At 33.3% G+C, this 20364-nt stretch overlaps 2 protein-coding genes across 2 annotated transcripts; both read left to right on the top strand.

Moving 5' to 3' along the window:
* Window positions 1-109: 109 nt before the first annotated feature.
* Window positions 110-4019, top strand: LOC106746490 (fatty acyl-CoA reductase 1-like; the record flags this gene model as incomplete). The annotated part of the gene is made up of 7 exons (XM_014623138.1): window positions 110-255; window positions 516-625; window positions 2119-2314; window positions 2466-2714; window positions 3070-3264; window positions 3369-3449; window positions 3891-4019. Coding segments are annotated over 7 exons (1071 nt in total), but the record flags the coding sequence as incomplete, so codon positions are not given.
* Window positions 4020-10781: 6762 nt separating this feature from the next.
* LOC106746485 (putative fatty acyl-CoA reductase CG5065) lies at window positions 10782-18656 on the top strand. Its single transcript, XM_014623124.1, has 9 exons — window positions 10782-11279; window positions 11348-11596; window positions 13898-14043; window positions 14287-14396; window positions 15587-15782; window positions 15936-16184; window positions 17268-17453; window positions 17533-17613; window positions 18578-18656. Exons 1-9 carry the CDS (start codon window positions 11067-11069, stop codon window positions 18654-18656), a joined length of 1509 nt encoding a protein of 502 aa, XP_014478610.1. The 5' UTR covers window positions 10782-11066.
* Window positions 18657-20364: the final 1708 nt, after the last annotated feature.

Here is a 20364-nt window from a genome sequence, read left to right as displayed (position 1 = left end):
TTTTCGCTGGCGGAAATTTTGCAATTTTGCGAGTAAATTTTTAAGTACATATTTGATTAATATAGAGTTTTATTAGTCGTTATATTGTATTTAATTTTATCCTTGAAAGGTGCTGGTGCACATTAGCACGGCATATTCAAAAGTGGACGAAGTAGTCATTGATGAAACTGTGCATCCAGTGGAAGCAGATTGGAGAAAAACAATTCAAATTGTTGAAGCTTTGGACGATGACATTTTGGAAGTATTAAAGCCAAAGTAAGCTTGAAAACCTGTTTCGATAATATTGCTGCATGCATTACTGGTTTGAGGACATTCTATACATCTGAATAACTTGTGATTTTACAACGGTGACATCACAATTTATCGTTCAGGGAACGATTTTGCAATTAGAACTTAATAAATTTTTCAAATTTATATTCAAAGTGATTTTTGTAATAGTAAATTCAACAACTTTTGATATATTTAGAATATATTCTGGAACAATTGGAAACGCTTAAATACCAAATTTTTTGTAGATACATAGGCATGATGCCAAATCAATATATATTTTCCAAAAGACTCGCGGAACAGGTAATAGTCGATTACTCCCGATCGTTGCCGTGCGTAATCTGCAGACCGTCTGTAGGTACAGTATTATGAATAAATATACTGCATTTATGCGGCATATATATGTTTTCTACCATTATTCCTTATATCGTATACCTTATACTGTGATCAAAAAGTTTCCGAACTTTATTTATCGAAAATCGCGGGAAAACTGTAAATCAAATACGTTAGCTTTTTTAAGTTGGTACACATGTCTTTTGCATTTGGTGAAAATATCATGGCGGTCCTTGAAACCTTTGAGAATGGCAGTTGTTTATGTCAGTGAAGAATTTGTGTGCGGCAATTTTTACGTTGTCGAAAAATATGCAGCAAAGAATTTGTTTGAAATTTTGTGTTGCAAACAAAATTTCGTTGTCAAATGCATTCAAAATGTTGCAAGAAGCTTATGGCGATGATTGTTTGTCGAAAATAAGTACGTTTGAATAGTTTAAGAAGTTTCAAGAAGGCCGAAAATCTGTTGAAAACGACCCACGCTCTGGAAGACCATAAACGTCAACGGATGACGCTCACGTTGAGAAAGTGAAAGAATTTGTGCTCAAAAATCGTCGATTCAATGTGCGAGAGATAATAGATTGGTATATCATTTGGATCGTGCGAGCACATTTTGTCCAATATACTGCATATGAAACGGGTCGTATCTCGCTTGATTTCGGTAAACCTGAATTTTCTCCAAAAAGAGAATCGAGTGTTGGTGTTGTCTGAAATGTTTTCTGCTGTATCCAGAGACAGCACATACATGAAACGGATCATAACGGGTGACGAAACATGGGTATATCATTACGTCGAAACAAAGCAACAATCATCGGAATGGCACTTGAAAAATGAAGCAAGACCAAAGAGAGCTCGCCGTTTGCTGTCAAAAGTCGAGGTCATGTTCACGGTTTTCTTCGATCATTACGGTGTTGTGCACCAGCAATTCTTTCCAACTGATCAAAAAATCAATGGAGAATACTACTTGTCTGTCAAGAGGCGTTCCCGCTAAGCAATCCGTAAGAAACGGCCGGAATTGTAAAAAACCAACACGGGGATTTTGCGTGGGGTCTAATTTGAAGGAGTCTATAATAATTTTGATGATTATATTGCTATTTTGTTTTTTATAAATAAAATTCACATACTTTTTGATCACAGTACTAATATTCTATAGTCATAGTTACCATCTTATTGAATTTTCTTTTTTAAATTAATTTCTTATCTGGAATTTCATGAATTATAAATAACTTTCAATTTTTTATTATAATCATTTTCCAATGGAAAAGGTTAATGTGTTTGCGTCTGTCACGTTAATCTCCTGTCTATTACTGGATTTCCACAGTCATTTAATGAAAATGATTTAGAAAATCTTCGTGCTTCTTTTCATGGTTATAAGACAGGCTTTTCAAATCTTATTCTCGTGCGACTTTTGTAATTTTAGAAACTCGCATATTTTCAATTAAATTCTTTGACCCGTGTCTTCATTTTTCTCGACGTATTCGTCTTTAAAAAATATTCTTCACAAATTTATTTCCGACCTAGTCACAGCATCATTGAACGAACCCATAAAAGGATGGATGGACAATTTCAACGGGCCAGTCGCATTATTCATCGGCGGAGGAAAAGGAGTGGTGAGAGTTGTGTATATAGATCCAATCACGCGTAGTGATTATATACCGGTCGATATCGTCACCAAGATTATGATCGTTGCGGCATGGAAACATGGGTCAAAAATGAAGTATGATATATCATGTTCCATTAGACAAGCACAGCGTAATATCACAAGAATCGCAAAATTCTTCTAATTGAGAAAAAAGCGGGCAATTTTAGTAGTTGTTGTTCTCATAGAACGAATTACAAAACAAAGAGTTACTTATAATTTTTATCAGGGAAACACGGAACGATCTTCCATTTGTGTACAACTGCGTTGCTTCTCACTCTTCGACTGTGACACAAGAGACGATCTTCCAATTAAGTTTTGATGCTCTGAAAAAATTTCCTTTTAAAACTATGATCTGGGCACCTAGTTTAACCTGTACAAAGAGCTTCTTCTTCTATTATTTGTTAATGTTTCAAGTCCATATAATGCCAGCTTTAATCATTGACGGATTGCTACGACTGTCAGGTAGAAAACCGAGGTGAGATTTAAACTTTAAAATTTCTGAGCCGAATGGTTTCGCAAATGCGTTAGAGTATATTAGTTATTGAAGCGAAAACTGAAGTCTATTGAATATGCAAGAAATATGTAAATAAATTGGAACAAACGTCATGTCGCCCATGTGAGTTTCGCCATTTTGCTTATTTTGTCGGAAACAGCGGCAAAGTGCTATTAAAATATTCCATTTAAAACATACTAAAAATTTCTTATGTATTAAAAGAAACATTCAGACATTTCTTTTCCTTGAAATGTTTCTTTCATAATGAACACATAAGCGAAACGCGTGTTCAATATATTCGTTGAATTAATTTGCCCCTGAGTATCTCTTTTTTTAGATTACTGAAAATGCAACGAAAAATTTTCGTAGCTAATCAAATTGTGTCATATTTTCTTCTGAACGAGTGGAATATGCAAAATGAAAAATTGAAAAGTTTGTCAGATGATATGCTTCATGACGATCGACGAGAGTTCGGATATGCAAAGGACTTAAATGATTTGAGATTCCATATGTACTCTGATACCTACATCGAGTAAGTGAGAAGTCTATTGTATACTTTCAGTTTCATTAGAAAATAACATTGACCTTAATCTGCTGATATACGTTATAAAGTCATTTTTCTTATCTTTCATGTAGAAATTCTATAATTGGAGCTAAGACCTATCTTCTAAACGAAAGTATTGATCGACTGGACGCAGTAAAATCACATTATAACAGGTAAGATCACAGAAAGCAGTTGATTTTCGATTTTGTAGTGCTCTATATGCCCTGAAGCTTTTCCACCGAGTTATAAGTTGTACGTTTTACTAACGATTCCAATTTTTTTTATAATTAGTATATTTGTACAGGAATGTTAATAGATTGTATGTTACGAAAATTTATTACTGCTAAGCTAATGATCAATTTTTTATTTTGTATATTTAAATTACTGTTGTTAATAATTCGTACTTAAATTATAGAGCTTGCGGTAATTCCGAATATTTTACTGTTCAGAGTTGCAGTGATTAAATATATCTTATCATTAATATGAATACTTAAATTCTAATGCTTAATAGTACAGTAGTTACAAAATATACCTACATTCCATTTAAAATAACTCGTGAGTTGTGATTGTTGTTTACATAAATAAAATGATGTTTTCATTTCCGGTAATTTCAGAATGATTTGGATAGACAGAATCGTGAAAACGCTAACCTGTATCTTCTTAATAATATGGATAATTTACGGAACATTATGTAACGATGTAAACTGACTTTCAACGATGATAACAAGCTATGATATTCAACATTTGTGACTAGTACATAATTTTCAAAAATTACTTCATTACTAAAATATAATATTTCATATTTTCTATCAATGCATAATACCGTAAGTTGAAATAATCAAAATAGATCCACCTTGAAGCATGTATCATGTCGCGTTGTATCACGTGATTGAATTATTGCGATTGTTATTGTATATTACTATTATTCAATAAATCGACAGTTTATAAAAATTATTTTTACTTCTTTCTGCAGTGTCATGCAATTACATAAACACTAATACTTCATCCCATGCTTTTTCCTAGATTCCTTTTTCGACAGTCTTCCACCCGAATATCGTCTTGAAATTCGCATGGAATGATATAATAGCCTCACGGAAGCGTATCACAAAGCATTGTTCGTAAGCAAGAGATTAGAATGTGATCAGTTAAGCTCACGAGATTTTCAAAATCTACCTCAGGCCTCTCCTTCCTCCTCATCACGTGCTAATGTAGGCTCAGCAACTCATAACTCGCCGCCTGTCGCTATCTTGACGCGAGCGCCCGCTCTCACCAGTTTTTTTTATGTCATATTCCATCGATCCTATATAAAACCACGCATATAGCCTTCCGTAACCTTTCCTCTCGACTTACCTACGTAGAACAGCGGAACCGCTCCCGTCGCACATGTCGCAGACCTTTCGGGAAGTGNTATCGTTACGCACACTGACTACCAAATTTTAAGCAAAATAAGAATCACTTTAAAAATCAGCCTTGAAAGTTCCGTGAGCGTGACTTATCAGCGCGCGAAAGTCTAATCCCCGCGTCACTTACCATTTATAGAAAATCTCATAACTCCCCTCATTTCCCCCGTATTAAAATTCAAAATTGATCCGAAATTCTGCGCCTTCTGACCTTATTGAATCACCGATCATGCTCGGTGTATGCAATGGGTTATGTTATGCGATTTTTAGATGTCATGTGCGATTTAGATAAACTAAATTTTTTCGCTCCGTGAGAACGGATATGCATGATCCGTCTCTCGTCTTATCTCTATAAACATAAAACCACCGTGGAACACCAAGTCCGTTGGTGTTCCCAACGAAAATGCTGACCACTGCAGTTGCAGAAAGAAGAGAGAGACTAGGACGAGCTTAAAAATAAAACCCTCGTCTTTAAGCAGTCAGTCCAGAATTCCCAGTTCCAAGTTCAGTGTCCCAAGTCTTTAGTCGTCAATTCTCAGATTCAGTCCTAAGTTTTGAGTATAGGACTCCTTTTCAACCTTCGCGGTTCTTAGTGATGTCGGTATCCAGTCAATCACGAGAAATCGCATCTCTGAGAAAATTCGTGTGATGCATCGGTAAGTGCCAGACATTGTGCGAAATCTCAACCCTGCAGCCTGTTTCCCTCTTCCTTCAAGGGCAAAGTACTTCTTTCAATCTAATATATTGAACCAGCCGACATCGAAAGTAACCCCATCTTTATAAAATAATAATGATAACGCGAACCAGTATCCATGCTTCAATACAGTCTGACGCATTTAATCTTATTCTAATCCTTCGGGTCATTGCGAAAAACTTGTTGCCATCTCGACCAAGAATAATCTGAATTTCGCGAGGACGATAATAAATTATATTACTATATCGTTTTATTTTGTTCTTGTCTCTTTTCTTATAATCCCGTTAGTCCGATTTCACTTTAAAACCACGCGTAAAACCTTCCGATCTCTCTTCTCGGCTTAATTAACTTCTAAGCGTGGCGGAGCCGCTTCCGCTGCGCATGTCGCGGACCGTCAAGGATGTGACAATACATACGTATGAATATTGATGTGATGATTATATAAATCATATGACTAGATGTTTATTAACATTACAGATATGAATATATAATTTTATGCATCAGTAACAAAGACATTGCGAATATATAACGGCAGTTGATTGTAAATAGCATATATAAGTATCGTAAATACATAAGCACGATGCCAAATCATTATATATTTTCCAAAAGACGCGGAGTAGATAATAGTCGATTACTCCCCTCGATCATTGCCGTGCGTAATCTATAGACCCTCTTTAGGTACAGTATTACGAACAAATATACCGTATATCTTACACCGTACACCTTACACCGTATACCTTATACTGTTCTACAGTCATAGTTCTCATCTCAACGAATTTTTTTTAACTAATTTCTTATCTGTAATTTCATGAATTATAAATAACTTTCAATTTTTTCTAATAGTCATTTTCCAATTGGAAAAGTTAATGTGTTTACGCCTGTCACGTTAATCTCCTGTTACCTATTACCAAATGTCAACATTCTTAACGAAAATGACTTAGAAAATCTTCGTGTTTTTCTTCTTGGCTTTAAGGCTGGTTTTAAACCATATTCTCATGCGTTTTTTGTATTTTCAAAAACTGGCATATTTTCAATTCAACGCTTTAACCTGAATCTTAATTTTTATCGACGAATTCGTCTGTAAAAAATATTTTTCACAAATTTATTTCTCACCTAGTCATGGCATCATTAAACGAGCCCATAAAAGGATGGACAATTTCAACGGGCCGCTCGCAATATTTGTCGACACGGGAAAAGAAATGCTGAGACTTTTCTATGTAGATCCAATCACGCGGAACAATTATGTGCCGGTCGATGTCATCATCAAAGCTATGATCGTTGCAGCATGGAAACATGTGCAAGAATAACGTATGATATATCATATTCCATTAAATGAGTTTAGCGTAATATCACAAGTATCGCAAAGTTCTTTTAATTGAGGAAAAAACAGGCAGTTTTAGTAGTTGTTGTTCTCATGCGACAAATAACGAAATAAAGAATTACTTATAATTTTTATCACTGAAACATGGAACGATCTTTCATTTGTATACAACTGCGCTGCTACTCCCTCTACGACTATGACGCAAGAGATGATCAAACAGATTAATTTGCATGGTCTGAAGAAAGTTCTTTTAAATAATATGATCTGGTGTAACTTTTACAAAGAGTTTCTTCTCCTATTATTTACTAATGTTACTGGTCCACATAATGCCAGCTTTGATCATTGACGGATTGCTACGAATGTCAGGTAGAAAACCGAGGTGAGATCTAAACTTTAAAGTTTCTCAGCCGAATGGTTTCGCAAGCGCGTGTGAGAGTATATTAATTATTGAAGCGAGAACTGAAGTCTATTGAATATACAAGAAAAATGTAGATAAATTGGAACAAACGTCACTCATAGGAGATTCACTACTTTACCTATTTTGTCGGAAACAGCGGTGAAGTCCTATTAAAATATTCCATTTAAGAAATAGAAAAATTTCTTGTGTATTAAGAGAAACATTCAGAAATTTATTTTCCTTCAAATGTTTCTTTCACGATGAACATATAAGCGAAACGCGTGTTCAATATATCCGTTCAATATGTCCGTTGAATTAATTTGCCCCGGAGTATCTCTTTTTTAGATTCCTGAAAGTGCAAAGGAAAATTTTCGTAGCTAATCAAATGTTGGCGTATTTTCTCTCAACGAGTGGAATATACGAAATGAAAAAATGAAAAATTTGTCAGATGAGATGCCACCTGACGATCAACGAGAATCCGAATATGTAATGGACTTAAATGATATGAGATTCCATATGTATTCTGATACCTACTTCCAATAAGTGAGAAGTCTATTTTATGCTTTCACTTTCATTAGAAAGTAACACTAACCTTAATCTGCTGATATACGTTATAAAGTTATCTTTCTTATCTTTAAAATTCTTATTCAAAATCAAATTAAATCTTAATCAAATTAAATTCTTATGTAAAAATTTTTCAATTGGAGCTAAAACTTATCTTCTAAACGAAAGTATGGATCGACTGGACGCAGCAAATCACATTATAACAGGTAAAATCGTAGAGAGCACTCGATTTTCGATTTTGTAATGCTCTATATGCTCTGAAGCTTTTTCCATCGAGTTATAAGTTATAAGTTTTACTAACGATCCAATTGTTTTATAATAGTATGTACGCACGCTTACAGAAATTTATTACTGCTAAACTAGTGATTCATTACTTATTTTGAATATTTGAAATATAATTCTTAGTAATTAATAATGATTAAATTATCGAGCTTGCAGATTCCAAATATTTCAGTGTTCAGAATTGCAGTGATTAAATATATCTTATCATTAATATGAATACTTAAATTCTAATGCTTAATAACACAGTAGTGACAAAGATACCTACAAAAGATACCTACAAAAATTTATTATTGAGTTACTGAATTTGCAGTAATTAAATAGTGAGGAAACAGTGAACATATAGTAGATAGTATGCATGCACCAAGCAATTGTTGCGGTATTAAAAGATCTAGGATGTCTCACTGCTAACTAGATCACCCAGGTTCAATACTATCCTGAGTATGTATTTATTTCGTTTCTTTCTTCTTTCATTATTTTTATTTTATTATTAACATCAATAAAATAACGCATACAATCTTTTTATGTATATAAATACTTTAAAATATATTAACCAATGATTAAATATTGGCCAAATCATTACTGAAGTATTGTCAATATTTAATTAATGTTAATTTCTTAATAATCCTCAGTATTAAATAAAAAAAGAGTTGTCGGAAACACTAAATGTCGATGAGTCAACTGTTAGCAAACATTTAAAAGCAGTGAAAATGATCAGAAGCTAGGAAACTGGATCCCATATGAATTGAGAGAAAGAAACATTGCGAAACGTTTAACCATTTGTGAATTGTTACTTCAAAGATAAAAACGGAAGTCGTTGTTACATCGCATTGGGACTGGCAATGAAAAATAGATTCGTTACGACAATTCTAAGTGCAAGAAATCATGTTTGCGTCCTGGCGAGCCATCAACATCAACGCCAAAACAAGATATTCATGGAAAGAAAGTCATGCTGCACATTTGGTGGAATCAAGTCGGTGTATTACAAGCTGATGCAACCGAGTCAAACCATCAATGCTGAGCGCTACCGACGAAAATTACTCAAATTTGAATCGAGTATTCAAAGAAAAACGCCTGCAAACCTATCCTATTCACCAGACGGTTCCTTCTTCAGATTATCATTTGCTTCGGTCGATGCAGCATGGCCTTTTTGAGCAGCACTTCAGTTCTTTCGAAGATATCAAAAAATGGCCCGATGACTGGATCGCGTCGAAAGAACCTGAATTTTTCACCGCGGAATCCATGTGTTATCCAAAAAGTGGGAAAAATGTGTAGCTTCCGAAGGACAATACTTTGAATAAACTTTCTTTAATAAACTTTCTTAATATTTCTTTTTACAGATTCTTTCTTTTCGCGACTATTTATTGGAAGTACATATTAGTTCGATCCGTTTTCAAAAGATGGTTCTGGCTGTCATGAATGTTTCATAGTGACAGCTGATTTCTGTGGTTTCAGAGAGGTTAGACATCTGTCAATAATATTCAGTTTATATCGCTTTGAGTTTCATACAAAACCCCTGTTTTTACTGTGTTGAATATATCAAATTTTGTGTTAACTAAGCAGCATTTGCAGGAGGTTTTAGTTTTCTGCTTTAATTGGAAGAAAAGTGCAGCTGAAGCGCATCGAATACTTGTAGAAGTTTATGGTGACAATGCTCCAAGTGATAAATCATGTAGGGAATGGTTTCGACGCTTCAAGAATGGTGATTTCAGCGTTGAAGACAAGCCTCGCTCTGGACAGCCAAAAAAATTCGAAGACATAGAATTGTATACAATGAGCTGCTACCACCTGGCGATTCCATTACGGGCCATCGGTATAGGCTACAATTGATTCCTTTGAGCCGTGCATTACGAGAAAAACGGCTGGAATACGAACAAAGACATGACAAAGTTATTCTTCTGCATGATAACGCTCGGCCTCATGTCGCAAAAGTCGTAAAAAATTATTTGGAAACGCTAAAGTGGGATATTTTACCGCACCCGCCGTATTCACCGGACATTGCTCCTTCTGATTACTGATTGTTCCGATAGATGCAGCACGATTTGACAGGTCACCGGTTCATTTCTTTCGCAGGAATCGAAAATTGGCTCCTAACTTGGATCGTCTGAAAAGACGAGACATTTTTTCGAGATGGAATTCGAAAATTGCCTGAGAAGTGGAAAAAAATAGCCAGCGATAGACAATACTTTGATTAATCTGTTCATTCATTTTGTTCTGAAATAAATGCATTTTTGACCACATAAAACGGACCGAACTAATTTGTACTCCCAATATCTAGGTACACTGAACATACATCGTCTACTGATATGATTTTCTAACATTGTTGACAATAATTATTAAAAAGTTCTCACCCTTTGTAATTTTTTAAAAAATCTTTCAACGATACTCGTCGTGCACAGTTGGACTATGAAATGTGTAGTGATGAAATTATGAAATTATGAAGAAACGCCCTATATTGATATATATGTTCTGTAAAATAATTTGGCTGTATAATCAACGGATATTCTTTTTTTTCAGTTTGTCTGAGAAATAATGCATGTGCATAGAAAGAATTAATGTCGCAAAATTATCATAAAGACAATGGCTTATTGGTATGGCTTTTGGTACAACTGTTTCCATAACATTCTTTGAATGGTATGAATAAGATAAGAATAACGATTGTATTTACCGCGTACAAGGTCGAATAAAATGTATATGTATTTTCGCGCAAAATTCATTTTATTTAAATGTATCAAATTACATATACACAGATACATACGAGCGCACGCCCATACACACACACACATACGTAATTTATGGACGAATTTTCAATGCGCAGGTAATATTATAAATTTATATATGATATACGAAAACCCAGCTGAAAATTAAAGGTGGGCAGATTATTCGACGACACACAGGTTAATACGCTATTTTTGTATTTTTACGAATGGTATGTGAGAATGTTATAAAATAAATACCTTTATTATTGCCTCGTATCTATCTATTCACGTAGTTTGTGTCAGGTGCACATCAGGTGATCTCGCGTACATGTACGGATATATTACAGTGTGATAAAATTTGCGCGCTTTCCGTAATCAACGTTGGTAAATGCTTCTTGGTCAAATCTTTTACACCTGTCATTATAATTTCTAAGAAATGGACAAAAACGCAATTCATCCGGCTTTCTCACTACCGTCCTTCTACGCCGGAAGAAACGTTTTTATTACAGGCGCTACAGGATTCTTGGGAAAAGTATTGGTAGAAAAGCTGTTGAGATCGTGCCCCGATGTAGGAGAGATCTTTTTGTTAATACGCCCGAAAAAAGGTGTAAACATAGACGAGAGGCTCCGACAAATGCTGACAAACCCGGTAACTTCCGCAAGTGTGATGGTCTCATAAAGTATTATTTTAATTACGTTATTCATTGTTTGCTTCAGTTATTTGATACACTGCGACACGCGCAACCCAATTGTTTCGACAAATTGATTCCTGTGGAAGGTGACATTAGTCTTGAGAATTTAGGTTTGTCAGCTGCCGACACGGACACCTTAATTGAAAAAACATCTATAATATTCCATGTAGCGGCCAACGTGAAATTCGACAATACACTGAAAAATGTTGTCTTCAGGAATGTACGATCCACGAGAGATATTTGTATTCTGGGCGGAAGAATGAAAAATCTAACGGTAAGCAGCCGTAATGATTTAACACTAGCTTGTCACATTCCGGTTCAATGGATCGCTGAACATTTTTCAATTTTCCTACACGGAAAAAACAGTCTCGTTGACCGACATAAAAATCGGGTGGTGCCAACCAGATTTGATAGTAAAATATAGAATGACTAATCGTATGGTTGCTGCAACCACAGAACAATTGTTGAGTGATGTTGAGCTTGTGTTGCAGCAATGATCTGGTTGCTCTAATCAGACTTTCTTGATACTTCAACTACAAATGTTTTAATAACTGTGGTATTTGATTGATTATATTGGTTTAGATAAAATACTTTGTAAATACAAACATAAGATAAGTTGTAGCCACAGTAACACTGCGAAAGTTGTTTTTATTACAGTTGCTATATTTTTCTCGGGCTATTTTAATGTACGGTCACTCTCGCTTTACCACGATGATCGGACGGTAAGCAGCGAGTCTAATGGCTATGCCGATATCTTTGTACTTACTAGAGTAGTGAATCACCTTTGTTTTCTAACATCACTGCTTTACAGTACAGTCTTTTCATTCAAGTTCTGATTGCCTTAACTAAAATCACACACTACTATATTGATGCAGTTAACACACCATAATATTATTAACCAAATATTAGTAAAATAAAATCATATCAATCATACACATATCTATCACACAAAGATAAGTAGAGCGATGCATCTATATTGCTTATAACTAAATATTTCTGCGAACAATATCTTTATTTACCGTGTAGTTTTCACATGGCATACTATTCTTTTTCTGAAAATATCAGGTGCTACAACGAACGAACATTATTTTTTTCTTAAATAAACCATACTTGCAAAACCGTTTGAGAATTTTTATGAAAAAACTTTTTTCTATAATAATAAGTTTAGTATAAATCCAAATCATTTTCTTAATGTGATATCATAAACATCTAATTTATTTAGACTTTGTATTTATAATTTCTAAGTCTTACCATTACAAGCTTAAAAATATTAATTATGATGAAAATAATAATATGGCAAAGTCGAGCGATCTTACGGACCGGAGTGTAGTGGATAAAAGCCTCGAAAATACATGTGGCTAATTAGGATTAACTGTGCTTTAGCATGTGTATGAGAGAGAGAATATAGAAGAAAACCACTAAAACTGATATACGATATGATAAATAAATATATCCATGTTTCCGTTTATAAAGAATTATATTCTGTCAGACAGAACATCTCAACTACTGTATACAGTAATAAGATCTGAAGTGGCAGTTTCTATTTTTAAGCATGTTCGATAATGTTGTTAGCGTCGTTTAATTTCTCATTGCGCAGAAACTTTCGTTGAATTATTTTGTGAAAATTAAAGTAACACGTAAGCTGTAAATAATTTCTTTAACAATGTTATTTCATGATATGAATTTGGAAATTTTTTAATTACTTTGAGTTTTGCACCAATCTCTCTTTATCATCTATCATTGAACTACACAAGAAAAGTTGTATTGTTCTGTAAATGTTGACACACGTTTAAACTTTGTCGTAAAACATTATTTTACAGAATACAGTTGAAAATATTAATAATTGATTTTCCCTATATTTCTTATTTGTTTGTTTGTTTAAGATGATTGGAAAAAAGTTAGTTACATAATAAAGAAGCTATATACACTATAAACTTTTTATAGTATTAAAAAATATGTCAAATTCAAAGTAACATGTAAAGATATATTATAAATGTCAAAATAATGTAATTTCAGTGATTTTAGTTTATTTACTTTTTATTTTTTTGATAATTTCTTACAAGTGCATCATTGGTGTGTCACTTTTAGGACTCACTTTCTAGAAGCGTCAATTCTCAAATATCTAAAAAAAATTAGTTATTTTAAAATATGTAATAATTTTCATAAAACTATCATATATTTCGGTAGAGAAGTGTTGCTACTTCGCATCTATGCCCACAGTTTTTAATTTTACATCTTCAACAAGACCTGAATGCGTTCGCTGCCAACTACGAATATACTCGTATGTTGATTATCGGCTTCTTATGCCAGGCACGAGTTAATTCGTAGTATAAGCACGTTAATTTGAACCCTTGGCTTGTAAATAATGCGGAGAGCACGTCTGGACAAAAGGAAATATGCCCGAGGAGCGTGGTAGCGAACGTGTTAATGCCTAAAAATAAAATGATATATCAGTTTGGTGCTTTTCCTCTGGTGATTATGAATTTTCTTCTATCGGAAATTATTCGCGGCAAATTCAATTACATAGGTCTATCCCATTGTCAGATTATTACGTCTTTAATCTTACTCTTTCAAGGTTTTATTGTACGTCAGCACGGCTTACAGTCATGTCGACAAATTAGTCATTGATGAAATTGCGTATCCAACAGAAGTCGATTGGAGGAAAACAATTCAAACTGTAGAGGCTTTGGACGAGGAGATATTGGAGGTGTTTAAAGCAAAGTATGCATGAAATGCTGCTTCGATATGCACTCTATGTGCACTATGTCAAGGACATATTGTGTCTAAATAATTGATGATTTGATAGTTGAGAAAAGAACTTTGTAAATATTGCGCAATTCTCTATTATTGTACAAATTAACTTATCTGAGTAGACACTTATCATTAACAATCGCTCGTAATATATTTAGAATAATATAATTTCCGAGAAATCGAAGAGACACTTTCAAATAGAATTATTTGCAGATATATAGACAAGATGCCAAACCACTACGTATTTACTAAAAGGCTCGCAGAGCAAATAATAATTGATTACTCTGGATCGTTGCCGTGCGTAATTTGCAGACCCTCCATAGGTATATTTTACAAATAAATGTGACGTGTTTATCATTATCGGATGTATTTTTTATGTAATTTACGATTTTAAAGTCTTGGGAAATCTTCTGAATGAATCTAAATTCTAGATAACTCTTAACTTCTTGCAGTAATTGCTTTTTAACGAAGAACTGTCATGTCGTTGCAAGATATATTAACACTTTACCTACCGATGCTGTCAGTACAAAGTCTATTAATAAGCTTCCAGTTGGTAGTGTTAAGGTAGTTGGTCTGTACAGTGCCGAATTTTCAATGGCGATATTAAAAGGCCCAGACATAAATTTATTATTCATCGAAAAAAATACTTTTTTTAGCTTTCTCAACTTGATTTAACTATCTAAGCAATAAATAAATGTCAATTTTGAGCGAAATTAAGACAAATATTAGGTACCAGAAAAAGCTCGTGCGGTTTCTTAGGTCAAAATTAAAACACTCTGGACTTTTTAAAAAAATAGTTTTATTTAACGAAGTAGTCACCATTGACTTCAATGGCCCTTTTCCACGTCTACACACCTTTTTTACGGGTTTGAACGCACATATCCACGCAGTCCATCGTCTTCAATAACAGATGGACGTCTTGAACGCAGCTCATCCTCTAGCTATTCATTACCTTTCTTAAACAGCTTAAACCATTTTTGTGCTGTTCTTTCGCTAACAGTGCCTTCACCACACACGCTACAAATGCGTTTTGCTGCATTTGCTGCTGGATTTCCAAGTTTAAACTCATAAAACAAGAAAGCACGAGTTTTTAACTTTTTGCTATCCATCTTTAATCTTACATAAACAACGGAATGTTGAAACAATTGAAAGCTGTATATCATGTCACTAACGACATAAATATAAGTTTCTGTTGATACCAACTTCATGCATTAAACGTGCGAATTACTGACTGAAATTCGACTTCAATTTATTGCTAAGAAAGAAACCAGAATTTCTTCTGATATCTAATATATAGGGTGTCCCAGAGCAACCTTACCAAAGCTCATAGGAGTATAAAACGGATTGAGGTAAACATAAAAGCCCTAACCTATATCGTTTTGCGATATTCACAATAATTAGTGAGGAATTAATTATTTTGTCTGAGCTAATGAACACACGGGAAAAAGTAGACCGGACATTATATAAAGAAAATGACTTACTTCAATTTTTAAAAAATTGGTATTCTATCTAGTTACACCAACGTTAAACGACCCTGTGAAAGGATGGTTGGACAATTTCAATGGTCCGATATTAATGCTTATCGGCACAGCAAAAGGAATATTGAGGCTGATACAAGCAGAAATCACCACGAAGAATAACTATGTGCCAGTCGATATCGTCGTCAAGGCTTTAATCGCCGCGGCGTGGAAGCGCGGATCGAAAATGACGTATGTTCTATCGTATTCTGTTAAACGAGCACTGTATATTGCCGTAAAAATCGCGAAGATCTTCCGAATGAGTGAACAACGGGAAGTTTTCTTAGCGTCGTATTTCTCGTCGATCGAGTAACAAATTAACGAACTATTCCGAACTTCTGTCAGCAACACGCAGGACAACCTTCCAGTAGTGTACAACTGCGTAGCTAATCACTTTAAATGTCCAACACTCACAATGATGCAAGATATTGGTATCACCATTTCGAAAAAGATTCCCATGGACGGAGTAATCTGGCTTCCCAATGCGATAGTAACAACGAATCGTTTATTTTCTTATTTGCTGGTGATATTGCTACATGTAATACCAGCAGTGTTTATCGATGGATTGCTATTTCTATCAGGCCGACGACCGAGGTGAGATCTAAATTTCTAGCATCTATCGGTCGATTGATTTTGCACACGTGAGCAAGAGTATATTTGTTAATGAAGTAGGAAATCAAATCTCTTAAATATACAGAAGAGATCAAATCAAGTTAACCCAAGAGTAATATTGATCGTATGTCTAGTTTATGTATTTATTATGTTTGTGAAGGAAAACAGTGAGAAACGAATAGCAAAATGCTTCTTTCAGAACATAGGAAAAATAGAGAAAAAGCTGGACATAGGTATGATAAATTAATATATTTCTTGATTGTAAAATAATGAGCTCTCTGTCAGAACATGAATTTTCAACTGTGCAATTGCAACTGAAATGGCAGTTTCTGCTTGTAAACGCGTTTTGTTATTGGCATCGTTTGATTTTTCATTGTGATGAAACTTTTGTTGATCTGTCTTCTTGAGAAAATTCAAATAATTAATCAGCGACATATAATTTATTTGACAGTGCTATTTTATAATGTAAATTTTAAGCTTTTAAATTTTGAACCTTATGCCAATCCTTATATTCTGTCAGTGAACCACGAAAGAAAAGATAGGGTTAGGTTGTTCTGTAAACTGCCGTATCTGAGTATTCTTTTAATTGGCATACCTAAACGTTGTTATGAAATATCATTTCACAGAATACAGTTGAAATTGAAATTACTGGTGACTAATTTTTCTGTTTTTTTCTTCCTTTCTCTTCTTCTTTTTTCTTTCTCTTTTTTGTTTATTTGTTTAAGATTAGAAGAAAGAAATCAAAGGATCTTTTTTTACATAATAAAAAAGCGACATATATCGTAAACCTTCTTAAAGTTTTAAAACATATGTAAAATTAATAATAATATGTAAGGATATATAATAAATATAAAAAATAATATAATTTCAATGTTTTTATTTAATTTTTTTGAAAATTTTCTATTGGTATTATAAGTATATCAGTTTTAATACTTTTCCTTTATTTATGTTTTAAAAGAAGCGTTTTGCATTTTAACTGTTTCTCCTACGACAATTATGTAGAGTAAGAATGCACGGTTAACATGACCCTTGGGTCAACTTGACCTGATCTCTCCTATTTTTCAGATTGTTGAATCTGCAGAGAAAAAGTTTTGTAACTAATCAAACCATGTTGTACTTTTTACAAAATGAATGGGAGATACGAAATACAAAAATGTTAAGTCTGTCAGACGAGGTGCCAACTAACGATCAGCAAACGTTTGGATACGCAACAGACTTGATTTATAATTACGACATGCTAACGTACATGGAGTAAGTAAAAAGCCTACGATATTCTCTAATCAGACTAACGTTAACTCGCAAACAGTTATCTTCTTGGTCTTTTATATAGAAACGGCATGATTGGAAGTAAGATATATCTTTTGAAAGAAAGTATGGATCAACTGGAGGCAGCGAAGTCGCATTACAACAGGTAAAATCTCTGAAAATCTCGGAAAACATTTTCGATTACAAGAGAAATGTACTGAACTTTCGCACAAATCTTTTCATTGACTAAGTTTTCTACGTAAGGCTAATTTTTTTACCACAGCGGAATGACATTCTTTCATCGTCAACATTGTTAAATAAATAGTTGACAAATAATCTTTTTGACATTTAGGTTTCTAAAACGGAGTGCACGAAAGACATTGTGTTTCAATTTTTCGAACTATTAACCCGAGAAAAAATGATTATATATGATTATATATAATTATATAAAATCATATATGAGTTTTGCCCATATATGTAGTTACATATGTCTATACAAAAAAAATGATGCTTTGTCATTTAATTAAATGTCGATATCATGTGCTGTTAGAAACACAAGTAGCCGGAAGCATTTACTTCGATTATATTTATATATAATTTGTAAACAACAGTATTTTTTCGTTGTGGATATATATGATTATATATAGTCATATATGGTAAATTTCATATATGATCTTTTCTTCCCGGATAGTGCACACGAGTAAGTAAGAGAAGAAAAATAAGTAAGGAAAAGAGATTAGGTTGCAGGAGATTAATCTCAATAATTAATCTAAGTAAGAATACTTTCCCCATAATTTGTAGCAAGTAATTATATATAAAAAAAGGGTTTTATTGAGTGTTAGAATAAAAGTACATAACATATATAATAAAAATATATAACAAAATATATCTTATTGGTATATGCTTTTGGTCATAATGGAAAAAAAATGGCACCTAAGTGATTCAGATAACTATCAATCAAAACTAATTTTCACCATTACGTTTCTCTATTTATATTTAGAACTATAATATATAAAAGATTTGTGAAAAGTGAAGTTACACTGACCCGATTTTCGACGTACAACTATATCTTAATCTTATTCAACAGATGACTATCAATATATATATGTTTTTATTTCCGGTAACTTCAGAATGATTTGGATCGACAGAATTGCGAGAACCCTGATCGGCATCTTCTTTATGTGGGTAATTTACGGAATTATTGTGTAACGATATAGATTGACTTTTATCGACGATTACAATTCAATTATGATATTCAACATTATCGACTAATATAAAACTGCAAAAGTTAAATAGTTATTAAAATACAATATTTTATATTATATATATATATATATATATATTAATATAGATATTTGCGTTGTACAAGCAGTCAAAGAGAATATATCTTGAAACATATATTATGTCGCGTGTGATTGAATTTCTATTCAATAAATCGATAAATTGCAAAAATCGTCATTTCATTTTGTGTCATGCAATTATACGAACGGTCATGCTTACGAAGTATTTAGTAGAAATGGTGCAAAACAATAGCGTTTTCCCACGATGAAATTGTTTTGACGTATCAAATAGAAATATATCTAGATAGCCCAAATCAAATACTATAATGCTAATAGCTAGCTAGTACAACCAGCTTAAATTTTCTAGCACGTTATTAAATCGTTACTAGCTGATTATTCATTAAAATATAGAATCGGCTTTGCGATTTGGCCGTTGTCTAACCATTATATATTAAATACGATAAAGTAGATTGCGTTATTTAAAAAAACATAATTTAGCTACTATATATCCGCCACTAAAGCATTTAAAAATAAGATAACAAATCAAAGTTGAACATACGTTATTCTATAAGAATCTTAAAAAAGCAGAAGTTAGCAATGTGCGCTCACTTACTGCCCGACAAATAGGTTTAGATTTTTCATCCCTTAATTTTTTTTTGTTTAACTATTAGTTAATTATTTATTTAACCATTATTTAGCCCCTACAGAAGAAGTGAGCGTTATATTACTGACTAGTATATAGGTAAAAATTTATTATCTCGTAGTTAAACACTCATGAGTTTCATTTTCTAATATGGATCATAGAGCAATTGAAACGCAGATGTATTGTAGATAATTACTAACCCTTTTACTTCTAATAACCACTATGGTGATACAACAGTGTTTTACCCGTTGATTGAAAAGCCATTTTAGTTATACCAGACTGTTGTGCTTAGCGGTCGAACAATCACTTCAGTGACAAGGCTATTTGTAAAGTATTGTTATAAATAGCCATTTTAGTGATGTATTATAGAGCAATCTATCTATGGTTGTTAAAAAAAAATTAATTGCTTAAGAAAATTAACCCTACCAGTACCAAAGTTAGGCCGATATAATTAGAAGGTGGCTGGTACAGAGAAAGCAAATTTTGCTAGAACAGCAATCGTTTGTCAATATAGTGACAACAAAAAAGAATCTGTTTAGACGGCAAAAAATTTGTTTGGGCAGCAGAAAGATTTGTTAAGATTATTAATTGCCCACATATCCAGCAAATAGCAATTAATACTCTTAACAAATCTTTCTGCTGTCTAAAAATTTTTTTGCTGTCTAAACAAATTTTGGTTGTTGTCACTATATTGGCAAACATTTGTTGTTCTAGCAAAATTTGTTTCCTCCGTGTATCCGGTCGACTGAGCTAACGAGATAGTATTAGTAGTTCCAAGGCTAACAAATGTTTGTAATGTGTTCATCGCGTTTATTCCGATAACATGTTCGCGTAAATCTGTTAAGATAAAAACACCGAAAATTTTCCACTGTTACCGACTGTTGATAATACTGTTGATAATCAAACATGTTCTTATGAATTTTTTCAAGAAACTGGCTCTTCCGTACAGTAACATATAATGATTTCACAGTATATAATAATTTACAATATGCAC

Source organism: Dinoponera quadriceps, unplaced genomic scaffold (genome assembly GCF_001313825.1).
Source record: "Dinoponera quadriceps isolate SergipeBrazil2010 unplaced genomic scaffold, ASM131382v1 scaffold192, whole genome shotgun sequence".
Classification (NCBI taxonomy): Eukaryota; Metazoa; Arthropoda; class Insecta; order Hymenoptera; family Formicidae; genus Dinoponera; species Dinoponera quadriceps.
This window is presented reverse-complemented; position numbering and strand designations above follow the sequence as displayed.